Source organism: Ooceraea biroi, chromosome 9 (assembly GCF_003672135.1).
Source record: "Ooceraea biroi isolate clonal line C1 chromosome 9, Obir_v5.4, whole genome shotgun sequence".
Lineage (NCBI taxonomy): Eukaryota > Metazoa > Arthropoda > Insecta > Hymenoptera > Formicidae > Ooceraea > Ooceraea biroi.
In genome coordinates this window covers 10,629,873-10,656,081 of record NC_039514.1, presented here as the reverse complement: position 1 = coordinate 10,656,081, position 26,209 = coordinate 10,629,873, and the positions used below count along the sequence as shown (strand labels likewise).

Here is a 26,209-nt window from a genome sequence, read left to right as displayed (position 1 = left end):
GAATACTTGTGAATACGCACGTCGAAATTCTCGGGCAAAGTGGAATGCAGATTAAAGTTAAACTTTTATTTACATCGAATAGAGCTTAAGAGAGTAGAGTAGGACGATAGATCCAGAGCGATATTAAATGACGTATCGTCTCTCCGTGTTGTTACATTGCGTTATTATAATTCGTCAAAAAATTCAACAGCGATTCGAACATTTAATGTGTATTACGTGTGTACGTATTCGATATTTTATTATATACCGCGCGCAAATCACAGTGGTGGTAAAAGTGGTGTCGCCGCATCGTGAGTTATTTTATACTTGGGAGAGTCCACAGAGTTTCTGTTTTTTCTTGTTTTTTTTTCTTTTGTTTCTCGTAATCTTACAGCTAGGTTTATCCTACTTGTGGAGTTCAATAAAATACAACGATAGAGATGCGCGCGCGTGCACGTAACGTTGCGTAACGTTACGAACGCTGCCTTGCATCCTTCGGATGCAAAAATGGCCCGTCGCGTTTTGCTTACTTATGCAATATGTATTTATGCGATTCGCGTAGAACGGACGGAACGCGGTACAATATTGACAGACGCAATTTCACGGGATGTCACGAAAATACGAAACGGGAAATCATCATCGTATCAATCGTCACATCTCGTTCGTCACAAAGAAGCTCTCGTGTAAAAGTCGCAGAGAGCTTCTTCTTCTTCTCACAGTTCTGATAGCGACGAGATTGTACCGTGTCCGACCTCGAACATTACACAAACGTCTCACAAACTAAAGTAATAATACAGCTTCGCTTTGACAAACAGTTCCCTCCTAAATCGGAGATAATCACAACGCAGTCTCGTTTACAAAATATATCAGAAGTGCTGTCGTTCCCTATTATAATCTCAGTTGGACTAGATTGAGAAATCAAAAGTATGCGCAATATATTCATATTCAGCCGGCCCGAAGTAGCGAAGTGCAGTTCTCTTCGACAACGCGAATTATCGACGCAAATTATCGTCGTTACAGTATATGATCATATATCTCTTTTTATATTCATATATACACGCACACGTACACACACATAAACCCTGTGTGTATGTATGTATGTATAATAAAATATATACATTGCTATATTATTTATAATATTTATAATACACGTACCTTCGCTAACAACATTGACATGGAGTACTCGCTTTGCAATAATTATGTGACCGTTGTCAGGTGTATTAAAACTATCTGTATGTTTCAACATTTTGTACACAAGTGTCATCGTCATCCGTCGTCGTTCTGTACAAGGAGTCATCAGGGCATAAAAACTCGTACTTCAACTGATTATTGTAAATAGCGAACGAAACTTCCGAGTTACACATCGGTAATCTGCTAAACGCGCGTCGGCAATAAGAATGAATGAAAGCCCAACACGATTACTCGCAGACGCGTCAAATAAATGAAAAACGTACAGTATAGTACGCTTGCGCACGAACGAGCAGTCGTTGAACCCCGATAGAGAATTCGCATTTTATACTCGATAACGCGTACTTAAGAAGAAATACAGATGCGTAACAGTTCTGACCAACTAAAAATATACACTTATATCTACGTTACCAAATCAGATGCGCGCGCTGCGCGAATAAAATACTCAACTTTTGATCGGTTCGTTTTCGCACGCGCTCGCGGAAACCAGGATCGTGAAACAATGTAATTGAAGCTTCGAATTGGCCTTATCAGACAGTCCTCTTTGCATCGTCACCCAGAAGCGTCACGTCAAATTACTCTCTAGAAGAGAAGTAACTTGCAAAGTACCCCAAAGTCTGAATGTAGAAGCACTTTTCTAGGCCCGGAAGAGTTCACGTTACGATCGGAAGAAATTGGTATTACGATCCTCGGTTCCGCGTGCGCATCTAAGAAGTAATACTCGTGGTCAACTTATTCGAGATCGCAGAAGAATCTCGCGAGGTGTTTTACGCAACGTTACGACATTCTCCACATTTTGCGTTATAAAAATGCTACTGTTACAGTTTTGGAATGTACAGGCGATAATTTGCACGTTTTTCTCTCTCTGTCGGTAATTTGTACATGCAATTTGGAAGAATGATTAATCGCAGTTGCAAATGCTTAATATAAGTACAAACGGAGCGCTGTGCTGGCTGCAATTAGCACGGTGGTGTTACGTAATTTCTCTCTCCGTTGCGCGTACGTTGTGTCTCTAGACTTATTCCTTCGGTCTAACATACAAAAAGCGACATTTTCGTGATCTAAATAGTTTTGGCGAGATATGATCGATGTTACAAGCTACATATAACAGTTCTTAAATAAATATTATAATTTACGCACGATATCGATTTGTGATTGCGAGCCTTGTGTTACAACGAGATAAATACTACATTTTTTCACTTGTAACAGTAACCAATAGCAAGTAGCAGTCGATTTTAACAGAAACTTGTGGCGCCGGATCGATACACGTAAATGCATTTTTTCAAGAAGCACAACATGGCACTTAACTCAGGTAAATTCTTTTACAAATACGAACAATAGATCAAACAGTATAAATATCTGTTATGCAGTTGCTTACTTTTGGCTACTCCTCTGCTGCATAGCATTTGATTCTTTTATACGCTCTAATTCGCGTGATTTATACACATTTATAGCGATATATCATATATATATAGGCCACATCTTTTTGTTATTCATTTTACCTTTGCACTTTACGCGAATTTTTATTTATGCATTATTTGCATATTTCTTCTTTTTGGAGAATTTTCATTATTATAATATTTATTTTTATTTACGTGTTACAATAATTGGGAGCACGTTACATTGTGTGTAGAGTCGCGTAACGAATTGCCAATCATTGCGTTACGTAATAATGATAAATTAATTGCACAATTTGCAGATTAATTTGTTTGTGTGTAAATCAGCTTTCATAAATTCTCTCATTGAATATATATACGTTTTCAAGTTCCAAGTGCGTTTACTTCTTGAAGAGAGAAGCAACGTTGATGCGCGAGACATTGCTTGCTATTCACGGATCACAAATATTGAAATCAGGCAATGGAATGGCCAATGAATGACCGCGATTCAAGACAAATGATTAATATTTACAATACGCGAGAATAAAGAATCGTTATTTTACAGTTAAGTAAGGAAAGCTTAACGCTAGAAATATAAAAAGAGAGGACGATTCATAATCGAAGCGGTCGGTCGAGAAAACTAGATTATCCTGTTAACTCTTCACTGCCCAGTGTAACCTTTAAGTTTATAGTTCGATTTCTTGTTTCTTTCAATTTTCTGCTTCTCTTTTCTCCTGATTGTAACTTCGAAATTATTCGCATTTACAATGCAGAAACTTATTCGTATATCTCAATGTTTCTCTGAAGAGATGCTTAGATTCGTTTCACTCAATTTACTTAATATTAAATCTGCGTAGAATTTGGGCAACAAAGAGTTAAAAAATACCGGTGAATGGAAAATACTTGTGCACTCTGAGCCATTTCATCGCTCATCGATATCTTCAGGTAGAGAATATAAGAGTGGGATATGCACATTCGCGAGATATAACAGTCTTTCACGACGTACAAGTCAAGACATTGTTCAGCGACTGTATAGTAAGAGCTATCTCTAGAGAGTATGCGAGCGAAATCGTCTGCGTAAAGTTACTAATTTTTGGAAAATCACTTATACACGGCAACTCTTTGGTAGCCCGACGAGCGCATCAGGCATAGGTGATATGGTATGTGTGTATGTCCAGTGTATATGTTGTTGTTTTGTGTGTGTGTGTGTGTGTACGTGTACAATTAGCTTCTCTCGGCTGCGACAGAGCAGACACAAGACTGTCTCACGACTCTTAAAACTCTAAACGTACTGGAAATTATCTTTCTGCGCGAGCAACGGCAACTTCTCGATGCTCTGCTTGAGATCGAAGCTGTGCAACCAGTCCGAGCTGGGCTTCGCCTTCACGCCGCAGAAGCTGAAGTTGCAGAAGTCGGCGGCATTCTGTAGAGCACCGCGATGGAACGGATTGCCGTGCTTGAAGTATTTGTAACGGCCGGCGTTCATACGTTCGTTCGTTGTCATTCCCAGCACCATGATCTGCGAACGCGTAAAAATAATTACAAATCATCGATCACAAGATCCAAGATAATTTGTATACTGTGAAATCACGTGATTGCCGTACCTGATAACACTGACACGCTAACAACGTCCCGACCCAAAAGGAATGGAGGGACGTATTAGCAACCACCCACATCACCCAGGCGTCGCACGTAGCCGCGGCGACCAGATAGTTGTCCGCGCTGTGACCGTTCGTCAAGTTTGACCAACACTCGAACTGCCAATACTGGACACTTGCGGACAGAATGACAATGCACAGGCCTAACAGGGACGCCAAGAATCCGAGGAAATACTTGTGATTATGCGCACCTGAAATCGTGACGGACGATTAAAATTTTATTTCATTTCACGTACTTGTTTCAATTTTTATATAATTTTTACAACAGATAAAATAAGGCAGAATACAATAGATGAAAAGAAACTGAGGGGAAAAAATACAATCTTATGTCACAATTCCAAAGAAATGATGCACAGGAAATTAAATTCGTGAATTACTTCGGTATTTCTTACCAATGCAATTGTTGACCCAGGGACAGTGATGATCGAATCGCGCTATACAACGGTCGCATGTGGAGCAGTGCTTGGACCTCATCGGCCTTCTGACTAAACAGCTACTGCAGAACCATTGTGGCTCGAACCCGCCGGATTCAGCCAGTTCGATTATCGTCTGCAAAGAAAAGCATACGTTCGGTCTCCTGCGCGTGCTTCTCCGTCGATAGACCGGATAATCTCGCATAATTTCGTGGAAGCTACGAGAGCGCCTACGTTTAATTTGTCCTCGTGAGTAGCCGTGATGACGCCGGGATCGCCACGCCAGGACTGCAGGAAGCATATCCAGAGTGGAACCGATCCGCCAACCAGCAAGAGCCACAGATACCAAGCCGCATGGACTCCCAGCCAGAATATCCACGTGACGTATATCCACATCTGAAATCGACGATATCTGGGTTATCTCGACGCGCGGCTATCTTACTCGAAGCTATATCTATTTGATAACGTTTTATCAACGTCTGCTAGCGAGAATTATTTTCAAGATTCATTCAATTTCGCCGATAGCGGTGGCTAACATCGTAAACGCTAATTGCACAATGAAGCGATAGACATTTTCATTATACCGCTGACAATTTCGCTTGATGATCCATATTGACATATTATTCTGCGCCTTTGTGAAATGCTCTTCCAAGCCTTATCGTCTTATCGACGATGTTACTTTATCGTGCCTGGTGGCTTATCAGAAACTCATCGTACACGAATGTTCTCGACTATGCGAAATGCGTCGAACCCACCTTGGTCGCCAGATAAATCGACATCGGCAAGATGTGGAACAGCCGTTCGTCGAACACGAAATGGTTCATTAGGTACACAGCTATGTAAAGGGTGATGAAGGCACCTAGTTTTATTAGATAATCCCATCCACTCTGCAGGACCATACCAATCACATAGAACGCTATAAACGGCGTAGTGACCATGCAGTACCAACGGATTCTCTGCAACAGAAAGTATATACTAAATACTCTGCGCTAGAGGGAAAAAAGATATTTGCGGAGTAGTCGAAAAATGTCGACATCATCCCCACCTTATCTCTGCACCATGTTCTTGTGCGACCTTGCTTCTCCTTAATCTCGTGACTGATTTTATGACCGAGCCATGCAGCTCCGATGTGCGGACCCAGCAGCGTCATCGGTGTCTCATTCTGGAAATTCGGCAGGTCCAGCGACGCTCCGTGCTGCACGAGGGTCGATATGGCGACGTTGTTCTTCGCTATGATGGCCCAGTGCAGGGCCGAGTTACCGTGCAGGTTGTCGGTGAGAGAGTGCGACGCACCTAGAGTCAACAACAGTCGCGTTGGATCTAGACTGTAAAAAGAAAGACTTTAATGTAATCAACATAATGCTGTCCCATCAGGAGAACCGCACCGAAGGTTACAGTGCCATCACAGCGCTCTATGTACCTATTGACTTTGTAGGCGCTCCACATGAGCGGCGTCATCGCGCTCCTGTCCGGCATGTTCGGATTGACGCCTTTCGCTACCAGATAAGCCACGATGGCCGTATGGCCAAACTGCGCTGCCAGGTGTATGCATGAGAAGCCCTCCGAGTCCCTCACGGTTGGATCGGCACCCGCTCTCATCAACACCACAACTGTGGAGAGGTGGCCCTGCCTGGAGGCATAGTATAAATTTATTCTTTTTAAAAATCAAGAGTTTACTTTCATATCCGAAATTCTATTAATTTAATTTTGCTGTACTAATTTTGTTTATCAAATGATATTGAGGATACTCGTTGAAGTACTGACCGTGTAGCCCAATGCAGTGGCGTGGAAGCCAGTTCACCGCCAATGGCATCGACCACAGCTCCCTTACCGATGAGATACTTGACGATATCCTTGCGATTGTTTATCGCGGCCCAATGCAACAGTGTCACAGTCTCCGAATCCGGCTGGTTCACGTCGCCGCCAGCCTCTACCAATTCCGTCACACGATCCAACGCTCCATACTGCGAATGCAACGTTCCACTCAGTTTCACAATCTAAAGTTAGCCACCTTCTTTGGCTTTCCATATTACCTGCGTGGCTCTGACGATGTCGAAGGAACTGCAGTCCTGCGTGGCAGGTCGTACTGGTTCCTGGTGAAGACTGCTGGGATCATCGGGCTCTCCTGTACCCTCGCCTTGGCAGGCGGTTTGCATCTGCAGCGCATACATCCTGCAAATCAATTGATTGTTAATCAAGTAAGTTCATCATAGATGAACTTACATATCCCTGTCTTCATCTAGGGAAATTGAAAATCTTTTCCTTTGAAACACTCTAGAGAGCTTCTATCTTATCTAAAGTATAACTTAATAACAGGAAGAAAAGGAACATGGTACGTGATTATTGGATTTCTTGATTCTCTGTGATACGACGATCTCTCGAATCGAACGATCGATGTCTCTGGCTCATATGCCGAGTTTCTGTTCTCCTGTAACGCGTACCTGTACATGTACTCGAATACGTATTACTCCCAGCATGTAAGAGCGCGATTTCGCATTCGAGTCAGCGGCAAACGTACGCGACGGCGTGCGTAAATTGCGCTAAATCACGTGTCGTCAAGGATACAATGATTCCGTCACGCTTTCCAGATGTAAATTCTGTAGCCGACGAACACCAAGGGAGCGGTTGCCGATCAAGTCGCTTCGTTTCAGCCATGTACTTTTCTGGGTATCTTTTACGTGTACAATATGCGTTGTGCATTTCAGAGAGTAAGAAAAGGAGAATGCAAGTAGCAAGCTGGACCTTCTGTCAGGAGCTGTGTGTTGTGACTCTTAGGTTTCAAACACGGAAGGAGGGGAGAGAGAGAGAGAGAGAGAGAGAGAGAGATCCTGTTGCCATAAAACATTAGTATTGCGTTGCACATTGGAATCATTTAGATACAAGGACTCATATGCATGAAATCAATCAAAATATGTATTAATAAACGTGAGTCAATGATAATTTATGCTCCGTTTTTTTAATAAACAGGAAATCCGTTGGACTCCCTTAGTGTTTTTAATTAATGCTTATTATATTCCAAGCAAGCTTGTTCTTGTGAATACATTGTGCGGCTGCATCGTATATCAAGTAGGCAAGTTGAAATAGCAGGTTCAGTGATATCAATCCTGCGACTCACTGCTTGGTGCATAATACAGATCAACCAGGAACACGTTATAAAATACGTTACATAAGTGACTTTACTGGACTCCTATTAAGTCTGCAAGTTTATTTCTTGTAGATCGACTTCTTTCTTCCTACTTCAAGGTGCCAGATAATAAATTCTGCACACACATGCACGTGAGAATGCAAATGCAAGATTAGGTGACGTGACTTCTCCTCAACTATGAATCTACTAGTAATCGCACTTGAAAATGAAGATTTAACAGAAAACGCAGATTAATCGCACGTGAGTAATCGTACATGACAAAGTCAATAAGTGAAAAACAACACTAATTTTTTGTTTCTTTTTTCCTACAGTGACGTGACAGATTCAGAAGAGTTTCAAAGTGTAAGATACTCCATCCCTCCCTCAGACAGCAATCTCAGCACGCGACTCATCCTCGAAATTGCTCGCGGTGTGCTTCACCTCGTCGCGAGGAAAAGAGACACCGAAGAGCGCTCTCGACTATCCGCACTGATCGATCTCCGAAGCGCGCACAAAAATAAATCGCGCTTCACACGTACACACGCGTACAGAAGAGGACAACTCACTGCTCACCTTGCTGATGGCCGTTCGTGCGCTGTCAATACGTAGTGGACATTGCAACGGATGACGACGGCGTGTCCGAAAACCTCGAGGGGGTTAATTCCAAAGAACGACTGCTAGCGTGCCACAGGGGGGGTGGGGCGCGCCGGCATATCACGCACACGCACACGCGATAAACGTGCCGCCGGGGTTGACCTTTCACACGACACCCTCGTGACTTTCCTTCGTCGCACTGAACCGTTCTGAAACTCGCGACGGATAATGCGTCTCGATCCGTTGACGCTGACGACGTTCACGTCGCGATAATGTCACGAGCGACAACGAGCAGCTCACTTCAGACTGCTGCGATGATGCGCGCCCGCTCCGACATCGTCCCCCGTGTCGTTTCTCCGCCGCGTCTCACGCATTACGCGAACTCCGATATCGACCAAACGCGACGCCACTCGCTCGGTAACTGGTCTATGTATTCCGTGCACCGAACACCGAGCGAGAAAGCGCGACATCTGTTGTTGACTACTATAACTATAAAGTATATCTAATATAACTCGCGATGCCTTTATATCTTTAGATAAGTATTTAGCATATAAATATGTATTTTTCGAATTGTCATTTATGCTTACTTCGCGAGGTTTTCGATATATCTATATATTCACGAATTATCCAGCAATAATCCACGATCATTGTAGAATTAGATTAAAAGAGCACAAGTCTTTTACAAGTACATCTTTTTACAAGTTTCACGAAATAAGTTTCGCAGAAATGTGTCCTTCAAAATTTGCGTTTCTTGTATGTACAATATCGAAAATTACCAAAAAATGTATTTTGCGATACTATATAAATGTGTTTTGCGGTATTATATATATTTAACATGTATCTTTTCACGATTTAGTACAAGTATATTGTAGTACAAGTGCACATATCAAAATGTACAAATACAGATCGATATTAACTATACCTAGAATCTAGATTATTCGCATGATATATTTAATATAAAACAAATCGTATCGTATATATAAGTTTCAAGGCTAAAGGAAATTCAGAGAAACAGACGAGAAATAATGTTATTGCACGTGAGCGTAATAGCGTTTACCGAATATACTGATCTGGCAAAGTATCTTAATTAATTACGTTAATTGCGTTTGGCACACATATACATACATAAATTTCATCGCACTCTCGCTTCCGTTCCTTCCCCTTTGGTTCTCGATCCCCACCTCTAGCATACTTCGTAGTTGGGGAGCGACAACTGTTGAGCGCTGTCAGAACTCGCGTCCTGTCAGAACATGCTAGAAGCAGAAGCGGAGCGCGCCAGTAGACGTCCAGCGGTCCAATCGTCGTGGGGTGCTCAGCGTTTCGGAATCCAGTAGTCAAGTGTCAAGTGAGGTTAAGTTCAGCACGGAAAGTGACAGCGAAAGGGCCACGAAATATCCCGAACGCAGAATCGAAGACACTTTAAGACTGTCAGAAAGTACCAGAAAGGTACCAAACTTCCGGCGGCCGTGCCGGATCGCTACCCGGCCCGTTTTCGGGCTTTGTTTCACGCGCTTTGCTCACATCTAAAGTCCATTTTTTAACGTCCACATCGAAGGTCCATGTAACCTCTTCCGGGAACTCGCAAGTCGCAAGTTCTACGCGAACGGGAAGAAAAAAACGAGTGGACATCGAGCAAATAATATTTAAAGTAGCCCAAGAGCACGGACATTGTCGTGAAGATGAATCTCTCGTTCTCCGGTTGTGGTTTCCTGGGCATTTACCATGTCGGTGTTGCGGTGTGCATCAAGAAGTATGCGCCGCAATTACTGTTAAACAAAATAAGCGGCGCGTCTGCGGGAGCTATTGCAGCGTGCAGCATGCTGTGCGATTTGCCTTTGGGTAAGTTAACACTCTGCCATCCTTTTTCTCTTTTCCTTCTTGATTGATTACGTCAAATGTACGTCTTTACGTGTTTACATTTCGTTTTTCCGAAAAATCTAGAACAATCCTGAAATTCGGCTGCGTTACGTATTGATTTCGTTCGATTCAGTTTATTTATCCGCTGTGATGCGCATCTCCGTTTTATCGTTATTTTTTTAACGGTCATTAAGTACTGTTTGCATAATGTTCAACAATAACATGTTCTAAGATTTACTTTATCATATCTCGTCTATTGTTCATTAATTCTTATCTTCTTCGTAAGAATGAAGTGAAACGTATGAGAGTAGAGTATTCTTAATAATGCTGCAGATGTCAACATTTGTTGACCTTTATCGTATTCTATGGTAATGATAATATGGTAATCGCTGATGAATGTTAAGATCATTATCTCTGCTTGCTGAAGACCTCTGTCCTTTGGTGAATCCACGTGTCTCTAAAATCTATCTAATATAATTTCTAATATAAATAATATAAATCTAATATAAATAAAAAATGAAAATTTAATACTATAGTATTTAAAATTCTTTTAAGGGAAAAAAAAAGAAAGTTGACCATAGGATAGGAGGGTTTATCGTTAGGGCTCGCACTTTCTCAAAGTCCGATCATAGAACGAACATGTTAGGACATGTATGTGGAATCATTCATAGAATCTGAAAGCGCAATGTTACGTCAAATTCATCGCACGCTCAGATACAATTAATGTCGCACAATTTGGTAATTAACAGCTAAATAATACGCGCGTGCTGGGGCGAAAGTGAAATCGCACATTGTTCCGCAATGAGGGAGGCAGCCCTCGGAGAAACGGACGGATTTATTATCCATCAATAATTTATTGCGGCAATAAAATGCCGCGATAACGAGACCGAGCGCGGACTAATTAGCGCGCGACGCGTAAATTTGTAATGTCCTGCCCTTTCTCGTTTCTGTCGCGCGCCGTCACGCGTTACATGTTAATTCTCGTCAAATCTTAAATTATTAAGTATACGCTAGCTACATAAGAAAGTTAATTGCGTGGCGGTAAAGATGCAAATGCGTGGATCGTCAGCTGGCTTCTTTGGCCGCAGTTTTAGCCGCTCTCGTAGTCTCTCGTTAATTTCGTGGACGAACTTCGATTTAATTTAATTCACGTGCGACAAGAAAAACTATATCGATTCGTATCGATATTAGGCAATAAAGAATTAATCAAGACTTTATCAAAATGTGGAACGTGCCTTTGTGTACCTTATCTATCGTTGCGACAATAGTGCGAGATGTACGTATATATTAATGTGTCTTATCGTCGATCGATGCGTACGCTTGTAAATATCCGATTGCGATTATAATTACACAGCGCGATAATCCGCGACCGCCGCCTCTAAAGGCACGTTGCATCGATGATGCGGAGAACTTATCTCTGACACGCTTTCGGACCCTGAAACAATTCGAGGAATGCGCGAGTAAACTTCATCGTTCCATGCTGATCTCGTTAAAATAGGTCGTGCCTCTAAGCAATTAATCGTGCCGGACCGTAGGCGGCACGCGAAGATTATTTATCACGCGACTGTTTTGCTTCCCGCGAAGTCAGATGTACTTCCCTCCCCTCCCCTATATATATATTTTCCTTCATTTTATCACAAGAAGCGGAATAAACACGCGCGTGGCTACGCTCTTGTCAGCAACATTCTGCACGCCAGAATCAGCGGATGCAACGTAAACGCGTCGATGTTACCTAACTTTAAGCTCCCATTTGACAAGTTGCTGATTCCCGAAATTTGATTTGTTAAATTTAATTGAGATAAAATTTGCATCTTGAATCCGTTCGGTCTCTGTATTTTGTACGTTTACACGATCTCTCGTTACGAATATTGCAATTCTTGCGAGTTCTCGGAATGTCGTGCGCCCTCTTTGTTGAAATTAATTCAGAAGTGGCGTGTTGCATAAGAGCGCCTGATGCGCACTTTGTATAATACAATGCACCGAGCTTATGAATCACTTTCGATGGATTGCGATCGCGATGACGAGGTCAAGCATCGCTGCACTTCGGCGTCTTGCGTAAGCTCTAATAACAGAAACCAGCTGGTAGTTATATGTACGAAACAAGCGTAGTCCCATCATGGCTCAATTATTATTACATTGAAAGATCACGGGATGATGGGGAAATCATGTAAAAACAAACAGCAGACTTTGGCACATACGTGAAAAAACATTATCTCGCTCCCTCGCTTTGCATTCAATCATTGTGATTCATTAAAGCCGCCGATTGCACTCGACTGTTGTCGTTACGTGCAAAAAGTTGTTGAAAGTCTACTCAAACGGGACAATTACTGCAATGAGTGCGGCCGTTCATTTGTATTGCTTAGGCACGACAAACAATAACATTCATTATTGCGATCCTTGGAAGAGACTGCATGTGGCTCTGATGAAAGAGGGATGATTAATATGCTTGCATAAATATTAGAACGCTAAATGTACAAGATAACACCGCTCGAGATTATTTTTCTGACAGTATCTTCAAAACAGTTTCAATTAATTTTAAAGCGTGACACGAGAACAGGAAGTCAGAAGTAACAACACGCATTCTTTACATCCATGATGACCAATCCGATTATATCAGGCTTGATCGATTGGCGTACTTGAAAAATAATTCGAGTTGTTTTGACGTCACTTGATCTTCTGTAAATATTGTTTGCGCGTAGATTTCAGTCACGTGTATCGCGTGATGCATAAACAACATCACAGGCAGAGAGAGAGAGAAAGAGAGAGAGAAAGAGAATTTAGATTTCTATAATTTTATTACAAACAGTTGAGCAGTTTGTGTTCACCACATGAAGTATGATGAGGCTCTACAAAAAAGAATTCAATAGCTTAAGCAATTTTTCGGAGACACGCATGCGCTCCCCGTAATTCAGTTACGATGCGACTGTTAACAAGAGTATATATTAATTATTATATATATATTATATATAATATATATATTTATTATTAATATATATTATTAACACGAATACCAAATTTAATAAAATTCTATGATCTTTTAATGTTAACAACAATAATACATGCATAATATAATAAAAGCGACTTGTACATCGAATTAGTCAGTGTTTATGATAAACATGGTTTTGCATCGCTGAGCTTGGATCAAAATCATAAATGATCGCGAAACGCGAGTGGATCGGTGGATCTACTGACAAAAGGGTTGAATTGAACGCTATCTCTCGCCGGCTCTCTCGCCTAGATACGTGCATCCGTGTCAGTGGAACTAGGTTACAACTGCAACTGGTTTGTCACGAGGAATAGTTGATGCGGTTCTGATCTCCTCTTAATTTTGGCTTTGCATCGCGTTACGACATCACGCTGAAAATAACGTACCGATTCCCCGTCCGCAATGGTGACGCACACCGATCAAGCTGATATTACGAGAACACTTTTTCTTTGTTGCCGAGAGGAATCGGTACAGACATTTGCTAATGCTTTATCAGAGATTAGGATCACGAGATTGGAAGCCAATATAACGATCCGAAGTGTCAATCACGGTCGATGTTAACGATGCACGATGCAAGATACTCACGGAAATTCCAGCACAACACGCGATTTATTCGAGCCGATGCCACTTCAGTGACATTTAGTCCAAAAAATTTGTTTGCCATCGAGTATGTTTATCGCGTCGCGATAACGGCATTCCGATGTTGTCGAAATGATTCGCTGATCTGATCGATCTGATTATTCTTGATCTGATGTATCTGTAACAGTTCGCTGGCTGATAAGAGTAGACGAAAAAAAAGAAAAAAACCATTACGTCGGTTACAACTAGGTATTTGTCCTCGGTTGCGAAATCCTTGAGGAATACTTTAAAAAAACGAATAAATTATCGGTGCGCGCGCACGCACACACACACAAAAGGAAACAAGAACAAGGGAACAAAAACGTGCTTCGATCTGTTTTTTTAATTGCGAAAATGTGCGATGCAAAATGTCGACAATCGTTTCTGAGATACATTGCATATCTCTGTTGTCAATTGACGCGGAAGCAAAGTCGGTCAATGCTGGAAAGTCGTGGAAAAAACGGAAGATACTTCATTGAGCGAAACGAGTGATTTTCACAGGCAAAGTGAGCGATCGTTGCTTAGATTAGTACGGTATCAGTCCCGTATTAATTGCGAAAGAAATAAAGAGCAAGCAGATCCGCTAAAGTAGAAAAAGGATAATGCATAAACTGGAATATAAAATTGTTAACACAAATTCTATAAATTCTCTGACTTAGCTAATGCATTTGTTGATACAAATAGAAATCTTTCTGTTTTAGCAAATCTGTCGGACTGACCGAAAAGTCAATGTCGATTGCATTGGCACAATTCAAACGCAAAACTCTGCATTCAGAATTCAGCATTCAGAATTAATACAAAGTTTTGCGTTCGAAATTTTACGAAGAAAATCCACACGGACCTTCCGGTAACGCAAAATTTTTGTGTTAATTTTTAATGCAAAGTTTGCGTTTGATTTGCTATCGGCATGAACTTTCCGCTTAATCCAATATGTATCCCGTCTTTCTCCATGCATTACTTTGCAGATATCATTCAGATGTATCGTGAAATCAGCGTGTCTCGCATCGACGATCCGTTAGATTTGCATATATAAGGCTGAGAGACGATTCACTTGCGACAAACTTCCCTGTTATCATAACTGTAAAAACGATGAAACTAATTGATCCGCAACGGACCTGACAAGCGGACCGGACCCCAGTACGCGGAACTAATCATCCTTTCCTGTGCTTCGGATTGCCCTGTCGCATAGTATGACGTAGTGATTAGTAATGCCTCCTCGGGTTTCTTTTTTTATTTTTATTTTTTTTTATATCGATGATGATGCACACGTATCAATCACTGACATGACAATCATTTGTTCGGTCCTACTTATCGCAGGACTAATGTCTAAAGTCTAAAAGCCAATATCTTCGCGATCGATCCGGCACGCGATTGTGACATGCAAGTGTGATTACCCTCATGCGATGACGAAGTGCCTGCACCTGCATTCGCGTTTCTTCCGTATCTCTGCATGTTTATCAATGATAATGTTCGCTGGCGATTAACGGTATCCCGGCTGACCGTGTGAATAGTTAATTTTAAAATTGTTCGGCATCGTCGAACGATCAAATTACTTCATCATTTATCTGTTTATACTTTGATCGTGTGTCCAGCAGTTGCAGACTGCTCGGTTGTTCTCCTTTTCTGATAATTTTTTATCATTCACGATCAAAAATATAACTCTGTCGTGCCAAATTTTCCGTCCAAAAATGATCCAAAGTTCCAGGAGCAATTCGATGAATCTCAATTCGTGAATCTACTTGGAAATATCATGAAATAACTCTCCTCGAGATGAGATAACGGTCTGCCTCCTTCGTTGGATGTGCTGATAGATTAAGTGCATTGGCTTCAATGCACGATCGGCTCTCACGATCTTCATTGCGTTCTACAACTTATTAATTCCTATCAATGCACAACGTGACATTAGTCTCTGAAGAAATCGTCTCGTCTCTGCGACCATTGATCATGCTTTCTTGCAGCGGCATTTCTTTGTCAAGTTTTTCAAGTTATCCGATGCATTAGTTATACTTTTCAATGGACGATGAACTCCCACGATCTTCCCACGATTGTATCCTACAACTTATTAATTATTAATTATTAAATATTAATTATTAATTATTCCTACAACTTATTAATTATTAATTCTTCTCAATATGTATAATGTGACGTCAATCTCTGAAGAAATCTGTGACGATTGATCGTCATACTTTCTTGCAGCGACATTTGTTTTCCAAGTTTTCCGATGCATTAATTGTCTCACATCAATCTCAATATCTTGCATGACCGCCAACAGCTCTTCAACAGCCCAATTATTTAACAATCCTTGAACAATTCTCATAGAGTTTAGTCCATCTTGCTTCAGGACTTTCTTTCGGTACCACGCCTTCTTTGCTTTCGGCAACATCTATTAACATTTTTTTAACATTCATCTTCTGCTGTGTCCTTTTCTCCTACTGTTCTTATCCTTTCCGCACGCACATGGCTTTGTGTATCATTTGGGTACCGTTATCCTTCCCCGACAATCTCGCTTCTATCAGCAAGCTCCAGCATGCAAGTTCTTTCTTTGGCGTGGCGAAATGTTAATATAAATATACGTTTCGTCGCTCGTCTTGCTCCGCCTAACAATCGCGCGGCGTAGAACGCAGATCTCTCGTTCCGGCATGTGATGTCAGCTTCCTTCGTATCAGTATCTGCGGCCAACCTCCTGATACGGCGAACAAAGCGATGCTGTTTCTATCTACTAAACCGCCTCGCTGATGTGATACGTGCTGACGTATGCCATCGCCACGGGTTCCTGAGTCGTAGCTCGTTTGCACATCATCTTGATGACCTCCGATTATTTTTCTATCCTCCCGTTCTTACTCCTCGTGGACCCTCCGGCGAAACTCGTAATTTATGCTATTTCCTGGCGATCTTTTTCTCTTTCTTTCTTTTTCTATCTTTACGAATTAAGAAATCCAAAATTATCGACTCGTTCGTCTTCGCTATCATTTCGGGGCCGCGCAATTCCTCGTTTTTCTTTCTTTCTTTTGCGTCTCGGAAGGGAACGTATCAATGCCGCGCAATTGTTGAACGTAAATATTACACACAAAGGCACACGTGCTTATCGACGAGTTCGTGGCGCAGCAGCGGACACGCGAATTGTTGGAGGAATTTGGAAAAATTCGCGAGGTCCATCTACATGAGTGGCAATAATTTCTGCCAAGAAATTGTTCGGTACATCGTTTCGTTATAATGAATATGTGGAGTAATTAAATAAGGGATAGAATAATCAAATAGAGAGGATAGAGCGTTTAAAACGGCATGTCTGAATGTTGAGCAGATCTTTTTCTTTTTTTATATTCGTCATTTTTTTCTGTTGCATTCCGCAGCAATTTGCGTCATTATTGCTTTTGCACCGTTTTATTTATTTATTTTTTATTACCGCCGCGAGATATTCGAGTATATCGTTTTAGTCGTTTCCTTAGTTGTACGTTAATTATATAACCCATTTAGCATTAATATAAAAAAACTCGAGAATTATGCAAAATTAGAGACTTATTTGGGTCGCACAGCGGACGTCATTCGGACGTCATCGCAATCGGAGAGTTCTTTGGGAAGGTCGCATAAGAGCAATCTCCAAGGAGATCACAAAGATTACGAAACGTTACGTTGTAAGAAATGTCACGCGATCGATCGGAAGACTTATACGCGCAATAACGATATCTCTCATTTCCTATCGTTGTCCTATCGTTCTTTCTGTTCGTGCGTAATTGATGTCGTACCGTTTCTAAGTTTGCGCGGAGCAAATGTCAGAGAGATAGGAAGGAAAATGGCCATATCAGCGTTTTTTATGCTGAATATATGCATATTTAAACAGGCACACGTGTTTCCTTATCGATTTGTATATTGATAAAGTGCGCTATTGACGTTGCATGATAAACAATTTCCGGATAATAGCGCGATTTGCTGTTTCCTTCTTATAACTGGTTTCTGAATGGTTGTCTAATTGAGATAACAGTTACCCGAAAGTTAGATCTTGACGGCGAAATAGTTTAGGGATATTATATTTGAGATAGTGATCCGTTCTCTACGAGTTCCATAAAACTCGTTTTTGTAAGATTTCGGGTGCTTTGTTTAGAAATGTGCGTTTTATATTTATAAGGACGAATGAATTTTATGAATTTTTTGTATCCGAAGATACAACACAGATTACAGCAATTAGATTCACACATGGAAATAAGATGCAAGATTGGATCAGTCAAAAACTTTTGTTCGCTTTTTACGTCAAATTTTACATTATTGCATTCAGATTGCTCATTAATCAAATAATCACCATCATTGTCTATGATATTAAATATTATTATCTTCGATATAGACATTATGCTGAGATACAGTAAATAAGTTTTAAGAAATATATTAATATGTCGGATTTACTGCAGTTTCTCTGGTTGCAAATTTACATACAATATTGTATATCTGAAAAATAGCAGGATTGATGCTGATAGATCATGATGCTGATTGTTTTACTAGTTGCTATGTAAAAGTAAAGCTGCGCCTAACTCAATATTGACTCGTATTGCTCAATTTTCGAGATAACAAATAATAGAAACTCATAAGATTTTCAAGGAGCTAAAATCCAGGCTTTGAAAATATGATGAAAATTTTAGTAAAACAGGAAACGCCTGTAAAATGACAATCTTCAATTCAGTACTCTAAAATATTGTAAAATATTTACAAATGTGCCTAACGCTCTTTTACAGACTGGGTTGCCATTCTATAGCTGCCCAGATTTTTTAACAATGCTATGCTCGTTATTGTGCGAATATACTTTGTATTACATAATTAGATTAAATTCCTAAATTTTCGTAAATTCTTCATGACATTCGCAACTTCGAGGATCGGTCAATTTATTGAATCATTTAATACTGGAATCTATAAATGGAACTGTGAGGCTGCCGTAACGAAATAAAATTAATACCATAGATATAGTTCATAACTATTATAACAGAAAGCACTGATTTTATTAGTAATAATTGTCCAAAATAAAAAATAGCCTCCAATATTCTATCTGATTCTCAGATTTATCACAAGGAGCCTGATTTGCTCCGAAATTATCGCGTGCGTCACAACTATGTCATTTCGTTTACTCTGTCAAAATTAATCTCCGTTTCGCTAACCGGCTCATTGCGCGAGCAGCTCTTGTTGCTAGTAGCGCGACTGTTAGGCAAGAATTTGACTTATAATTTTCGTAAACATGTTATCGTTCTAAAAACATATTATCGTCCTATATCAGAAATCGGAGCAAGCCATGCGCTTACAAATCTGATTTTTCTGTCGCGCCTATTATCACTAATTCTGTTCTTGTCAGTTCAGCACCAATTAAACGAATCATTTTCTTTTTTCTCCTTTCAGGAGAGATCACGAGCAATGTTCTGCGTGTGGCACGCGAGGCGCGGCAGCATGTACTCGGCCCGTTCAGCCCATCGTTCAATATACAAGACATACTGGTGGAAAGTTTGCGCAAGGTGAGTCTTAGTTCTTCATGTGTTTGTCCATTTCTGCTGCAAGAAAAGCTGACATTTCTTTGTTCAATATCTTTATATCTTAATATTTTTCTATTCTAGTTTCTGCCAGAAGATGCCCACTTACTAGTGAATGGAAGACTCCATATTTCCCTGACCCGCGTATATGACGGAAAAAACGTAATAGTCTCTCAATTTAATTCGAAGGAAGACTTGATACAGGTAAGCAAATTAAATGGAATACCATTATTATTTATTGTGCCATTTGCAAGTCGTCTCATTACACTCTATGCGTGCATAATTATTGTACGCATTAATTATTGTAAACAAAAGATTGATATATCGGATTGCGAAAGAGGCCTGAACTCGCATATAATCACATTTGTTATTCAAATATCGCGCAATAAATCCGCAAATCTCAAAACTAAAATTCGAAGAAATGGTACTAGCAAAGATTTAAAAAATTCGTTTTTACTTTATTCGCGCAATTTTCTTTTTTCTTCATTGAAAAAAAGCTCATCGAAGTTGTTCAATGAAGGATTCTTGTAATTATAATATAATTTCTCTCTATTTTCACACAGGCTCTGCTCTGTACTACGTTCGTGCCATTCTTCTCTGGTCTGCTGCCACCACGATTCCATGGCGTCAGATACATGGACGGTGGTTTCAGCGATAATCTTCCTACACTCGATGAAAACACTATCACCGTTAGCCCATTTTGCGGAGAAAACGATATCTGCCCGCGGGATGTCTCGTTTCAACTTTTTCACGTAAGTACATCGCCATGTCAGCGCTGATGTCAATAAATTCAGTCTGCATCAAAGACGAAACGCGCAATTAAATTAACGAGCGTGTATACACGATTTCAATTATCGCTCATTTGTATTTATCTTGGTGTAGGTCAATATCGCCAATACCAGTATCGAGCTGTCCAAGCAAAATATATATAGGTTCACGAGGATACTCTTCCCACCAAAAACAGAGGTACGATTTTCGGAAATTTGAAATATTACGATTACGATTCAGATTTTTGATACGTATTATCCTGTGCTCTTATCGTCATGCGAGCGCCACGAACGGATCATAATGTTTATTCTCCTGAATTATTGCAGGTCCTCTCGAACCTGTGCAAGCAAGGATTCGACGATACGTTGAGATTTTTGCATCGTAATAATATGCTGAACTGCACGAGATGCCTTTCGGTACAATCGACATTTGTGGTCCAAGAAACGATCGACGAGAGTATGGAATATGACCCGGAGTGCGTGGAATGCAAGCAACACAGGGAGGTGAGACTTATGATGTGATGATACATTTAACATTAATATCTTTCTATGTTATTTCCATAAAAATCCTAAGTACCGTAGTAGATTTTACAAATAGTCTATAAAGATCTATGGCAATCCGCCCAACAATCGGTGCTTATAGAATAGCAATAAATCAATTTATCTGCCTTTTACATACTGGATTACTGCATTTTAGGAGGCGTCCAAACTCTTAATGCACCAATTTCTTATTTTTAAAACCTTTTTTTATTAGTAGACAATTAATTTGATTTTGATTCATGACTATTTTTCTTTTTGGAAAACTACAAATTTTGATAAAAAGGATTTGGATTTGTGTATGCTGTAATGCTAAGCTAGAATAAAAGTTCAAGCTCAAGCTTGAAAAATAACAACTTTTATTCTAGTCTCAATATTTTATTTTATCTATACAATTCTTATCATATTATTTCCTTTTTTTCTCAGGAAGCTCTAGTTGCTAACTTACCCGAGACTGTTGTGACGATATTCCAAGATGCCATTGACTCCGCTAATAAGGGACTTATTAACTGGGTGTTCAAGCATCGTAGTCTCAAGTTGTTATCGTTGTTGAGCTTGCCATGCACGTTACCGGTGGACGTAATGTATGCCACTATCACAAGGTACGTAATTTTAAAAATATATGCATGTGCGTGACATATATATATATATATATATATATATATATGCATGTGTACATACGCTTACGAGTGATTGACTCTGTCTTGAAACGCATGCGTTAATTAATATTACATCACACTTATCGCTTAATCGTAAGGATTACTTGGAAGCGTTATCTACCATTTTTCTATATGCTTTGGCATATTAACAAATAATTGACATTATTTATTAATATGCAGAAGAAGATGAGATATGCATCGTGCTTACGTTTCATTACCTTGCGCTGCATGAATGACAGTGTCGATACATGTAACAAAATTGAGGCAATTATAAGGTGCTACCTCACGAATCATCATAATTATTGTTCGTAATATTCTGTTAAATTTAACGCCACGCATATCATTGATAGTTTGATTGGTAACAAGATAGAAACACGCTCCTTGGAATACAAAGTAGTCGGAAATGTTCTGCGTACCCCGCAGCAGGCTTGCACTAAGCATTTAACATCCTTGCGGTAAGCATTAATCTACCAGCCCATAATGCTTTCTCTATTTTGCGGTACGCTAATTAACACTCATCAAGTGGAATGATTAGAGTCCACTTTTTCTATTTGGAATTTGACTATTTTCTGTTGTACATGCATTTTCGTGGGTCGAAAGATTGCCGAAAGATCTTTATCAAGAACACGATTTTTTACAGTTATCGTAAGACGACACTTTGCGACACGCAAAGATGCGTAATTGCAGAAACTAATTTATAGATGAAAATCAAGAAGAATGCATGAGCGAAAATATACATTTGCACACAGAATTTGCGTGATCGCTTTTAAGATATTATAAATTGGGTTGTAACAAAAGTTCGTAGTGTTATTTTAGTGAAATTCTAAGACAAAATTATTAGTGTGTGTGTGTATATATAAAAACAAAACTATATATTATATATACATATATATGCATAAATATTTATTCAGCTACATATGCGTCGTTCTACTGACATTTGCTATCTTTGTGGTTGCTTCATAATTCCATCTTTCAAGAGAGAGAAAACTTGTCATCTTTTCATTAAAAAATTAACGCTATGAATTTTCGTACATACAACTCCATATAATAGAAAATGGATTATTGCAAAAATGTTGTGATAATCTCATTTTTGACGTACAACGCTTACGGAGAATTTACGCTCACGTAACAGAGAGAGTGAAAATTGTGAATGTGAATGTGAAAAGTAAAAATTTTCATTTCAGATTCGTCTTGAGTATTCCGAAACTACGAAATAACTTAATCGAATTAACGAGATTTATATTAGAACAGTTGTGCCTACTGTTCCCAAAGATCAGTGTTTACACACAGCCGTTACCTCAAACTATCAAGTGCCAACTCAACTTCATGGAATATGGTTCGAGTGAGTACACTTTGTGCATCAAACTTCTTTTTAATTTAAAAATTTTATCGGTATTTCGTAATTCATGAATTCTCTCTTATTCAAAAACTCTTGCAGAAATACACGACGTGCAAGATATCGAGGAAGCAGACGCTGTATACAAGAAGCAGAAGAATCTGAATCTGACTCTTCAATACAACGATCGGTAATTAACGGAGATTATGTTACTTTTGCTTTTTTTGACAAATGGAATTCGCCATTATTTCGTCTGTTATATATATACGTTATATATACGTATACGTTATTTACAGCAGACAATCGTGGACCGACTCCAGAAGATCGAGTCGTGTAATAAATATGAGCGAGCTCACGTCGGCAGACGACACTTTCGAAAGTATTCTTCAGGTAAGTAACACCATAACTAATAGAATTACAAGTGGTGGAGGTTGAATGAGGGTAAGAGTGTAAAGTAAATGTATTATAAGTAAGAAATACATAGTATCGAGGTAAGAAGTTTAGGGAGAATATTGGTGAGGGTATCTTTTCCGAGAGACACTAAATCTTTTTTCTCCACTAAATCTTTTTTTTTTACGAGAACGTAAATCTCATTTTAGACTACTGCGGAGCAAGAGGCAGTGATAGCATACTACTATATGGATGACAACAACAAGGTGCAAGTGACGGAGATCTTTGATGTAACTGATTCGGAATCACATACTATGCTCTCGGCTGACGAAGTCAACACCAACAAAAACCTTCAGTTCGACGAGTGGGATGAGCCTACCTGGTTATCCCAGCACACATTCAACGATGGTGAGTAGAAGAGCGATTCTCGCAAAGAAGGGAAATTTACTGAAGAGACTGATAACAGCTGAATTTTCAATACATGGAACGTAACATGGAAACCGTAACATGATTGCAGTGGTTACAGAGTCTCTTTATACCGACGGGAATCAACAGAGTATGGACAATTTATCGGACGCATCATTGGGAGATGATGTATTGGACAGCGCGAACATATTTTCCGATCCAGAGAGCGAGTGGGAAGTGGAGAAGGATGCGGAACAAGTAGAAGCACCCAAGTCACCAGACAGTCGACCGGAAGTAGATCAACCATCCACGAGTCCGTCGCAGGAACAACAACACCAGTAGTCTATAATCGCGAGCGTTGGGTTCTGAATATTAAAATTGTACAAATTTTTGTTTCAAATGTATCTGTTACGTAACGTTAGCGATAAGCGCTTCTCCGTGAGCTTTACAGATCTCACACAAGGAGACTGACACATTTGTGATCTAAGAGCACGCGGTGTCCCACCGCGGTATTTCTTAAACTGCACGTTTCTCGGCGCAAAATTTTAAAATCAGTTTTTCCTCAAGAATCATCAAATGCCGAAGATTACATAATGTCGAGGATTAAATGGTGGTTAACTGTGATCGGGGAAAAGCCGGCTTTAAATCGTCAGTTGAAGGAATATCCGGTGGTATTGTCTGCTTACAAGAATACATTAAGATACTGCTGAATTTTCGGGAGCGTTGAACCTAAGAGATACCTAAGAAACTTGCACTCGGAGACGCGTTTTCAGTTTACGAGCGAGTTTTTCCAAGCGGATTAGTCTCAATTGTGTAACATGTGTTCAACAACAAGTTATTCGTTACTTTTAATACTCGTTCGTGCACGTTTCTTCAGAAAATGTACACGTATGAAAATGTTAAGTTTTATAGAATCACTTGCGACCGCTACAATCTACTCCTGAGATTTGGCAGTAATTTTCTGCGTATCCAGTGACGCGATAATATTCCTCCTCGTTACTGTAAATTCACTATTGTCTGAATCAGTTGAAACGTGCCGGACCTAGGTTGTGAAGATAATTTAGAATATACCGTTCAGAGATGTTTCTAATAGGAAGATATCGTAAGACAAGTTCCGTATCTTTGTTACAATAATGATTTATTTTTCTTAATTATTTTAATGATCGTTGATATAATCAATTGTCGAGCAACTGTAAAGTATACTTTGCTATACTTTACTAGATAGTACACTTTGCAATTACTATTTGATGATGATTACCAGTATCGTTCGGAAATGATAATTGCAAAGCGGAAGTTGCGAGTAGAGATGTTGATTATTTATAATAGGTCGTAGAGGGAAACCTCTTTGTGATCACACATGGCTGGGTCTGAATGTTAAAAGATTGTAGAGATTTTTTTTATACATTACTTGTTAAGGAACCATAATTTAATAATTGTTAATCATGACCAACTTAGCTCTTAGCGCGATGCCTTTATCTATAAGCTTTTATATGTACATTTTAAATTATAAGAGCGTTTTGTGATTATTTTTGGGACGCTTTTACACGCATTCCACTTTATACAGGAATACAGACATGTGCAAGAAACAAGTATGCTGTTGCATGCTTCTTGGGATAATTTTACACAAAGCGTAATACAGAGAGTAAACAAAATCAATAATTATTGTAAAACGTATCAATTTGTTTAATGCTCTTACGTTGTCTACATACGAATATTACAAATACGAATATTCGTGCGTAAAGTAATTTTTACTTTCCAAGTATTTTTAGTACATTTTACTTTTTGAAGTATTTTAGTACATTTTAAAGTATGTTAATTGTATTTGAACAAGCCTCGTGAGACAGCATTCTTTTTGATACATAAAATAATTCCGAAGAAAATAAGTATGCAGATATGCTTGTTTTATTCCCTGTATAAGTTTAAACGATGCAGCTCTCAACTGTTTCAATATCTCGGGAAAGATTGCGGTCCGCAGGATAAATTTGATTCGATTATGAAACAGTCTTCCTATATTGTAAGAGACACTACCGGCCTCCTGACAAATCTTTTTTAGAAAACCATGATGCAATTTTGGGATATTTGTGACGGTTGTGTTACGCTTATATCGATATGATAGTAAATTTAACTAGTATAAATAGAACGGATACCAACGAATAAATCAAATAATTATGACTCGTGTTTCGAGTTTTAAAATTTATAGAGAGATATTAGAGTTGAAGATACACGTTGGTATTTACAAAGCACGTTATTTAAATCAATATTTTGTACGGTTTGTAAAGGAAGCTCAGAAACGCTTATGTTGCGAAGATAACAGATTTGTAATTATAATTTTTGATTAGTATTAGCATATAAATATCTATTTTTTGGTATTTTTCGAATTGCCATTTATGCTTATTTCGCGAGGTTCTGGATATCTATATATCCGCACGAATTATCCAGCAATAATCTACGATGATTGTAGAATTAGATTAAAAGAGACGAGCATATCTTTTTACAAGTTTCACGAACTTAGTCGCGCGCGAATATGTCCCTTCACAATTTGCGTTTCTTGTACAATATCGAAAATTACCAAGAAATGTGTTTTGCGGTATTATATATTTAACATGTACCTTTTCATGATTAGTAGTACAAGTATATTGTACTACAAGCGCACATGTCAAAACGTACAAATATAGATCGATGTTAACCATAGCTAGAGTATACTTTATAAGGCCGACTTTTGGAATGTGAATAACGGAATAAATTTTAATACATTGAATTGTTGTTTTATTGTAACATCATTGACCGAAATAAAGTGCTCATAAATGAAAAAAATTGTTGC

At 39.4% G+C, this 26,209-nt stretch overlaps 2 protein-coding genes across 7 annotated transcripts; one reads left to right on the top strand and one right to left on the bottom strand.

The window, feature by feature from the left end:
- Nucleotides 1–55: 55 nt before the first annotated feature.
- On the bottom strand, nt 56–8,744 carry LOC105284724 (palmitoyltransferase Hip14). Of its 2 annotated transcripts, none has more exons than XM_011348465.3 (10): nt 8,312–8,744; nt 6,648–6,786; nt 6,379–6,578; nt 6,035–6,244; nt 5,660–5,954; nt 5,370–5,570; nt 4,849–5,010; nt 4,594–4,750; nt 4,148–4,392; nt 56–4,062 (listed from the first exon to the last, which is right to left on the bottom strand). In XM_011348465.3, exons 2-10 carry the CDS (start codon nt 6,783–6,785, stop codon nt 3,826–3,828), a joined length of 1,845 nt encoding a protein of 614 aa, XP_011346767.1. In that variant the 5' UTR covers nt 6,786; nt 8,312–8,744; the 3' UTR covers nt 56–3,825. The 2 variants fall into 2 exon arrangements, with proteins under 2 accessions (XP_011346767.1, XP_011346768.1); XM_011348466.3 differs by having other exon boundaries at nt 57–4,062; nt 5,660–5,939; nt 8,312–8,743.
- An 815-nt stretch (nt 8,745–9,559) lies between these two features.
- Nucleotides 9,560–26,146, top strand: LOC105284717 (1-acylglycerol-3-phosphate O-acyltransferase Pnpla3). Of its 5 annotated transcripts, none has more exons than XM_026972395.1 (13): nt 9,560–10,171; nt 19,167–19,279; nt 19,379–19,498; nt 19,858–20,046; nt 20,177–20,260; nt 20,389–20,565; nt 21,025–21,200; nt 21,608–21,712; nt 22,442–22,599; nt 22,696–22,783; nt 22,893–22,983; nt 23,193–23,391; nt 23,510–26,146. In XM_026972395.1, exons 1-13 carry the CDS (start codon nt 10,012–10,014, stop codon nt 23,728–23,730), a joined length of 1,881 nt encoding a protein of 626 aa, XP_026828196.1. In that variant the 5' UTR covers nt 9,560–10,011; the 3' UTR covers nt 23,731–26,146. The 5 variants fall into 5 exon arrangements, with proteins under 5 accessions (XP_026828196.1, XP_011346755.1, XP_011346756.1 ...); XM_011348453.3 differs by having other exon boundaries at nt 9,561–10,171; nt 23,501–26,146; XM_011348454.3 differs by having other exon boundaries at nt 9,561–10,171; nt 22,890–22,983.
- Nucleotides 26,147–26,209: the final 63 nt, after the last annotated feature.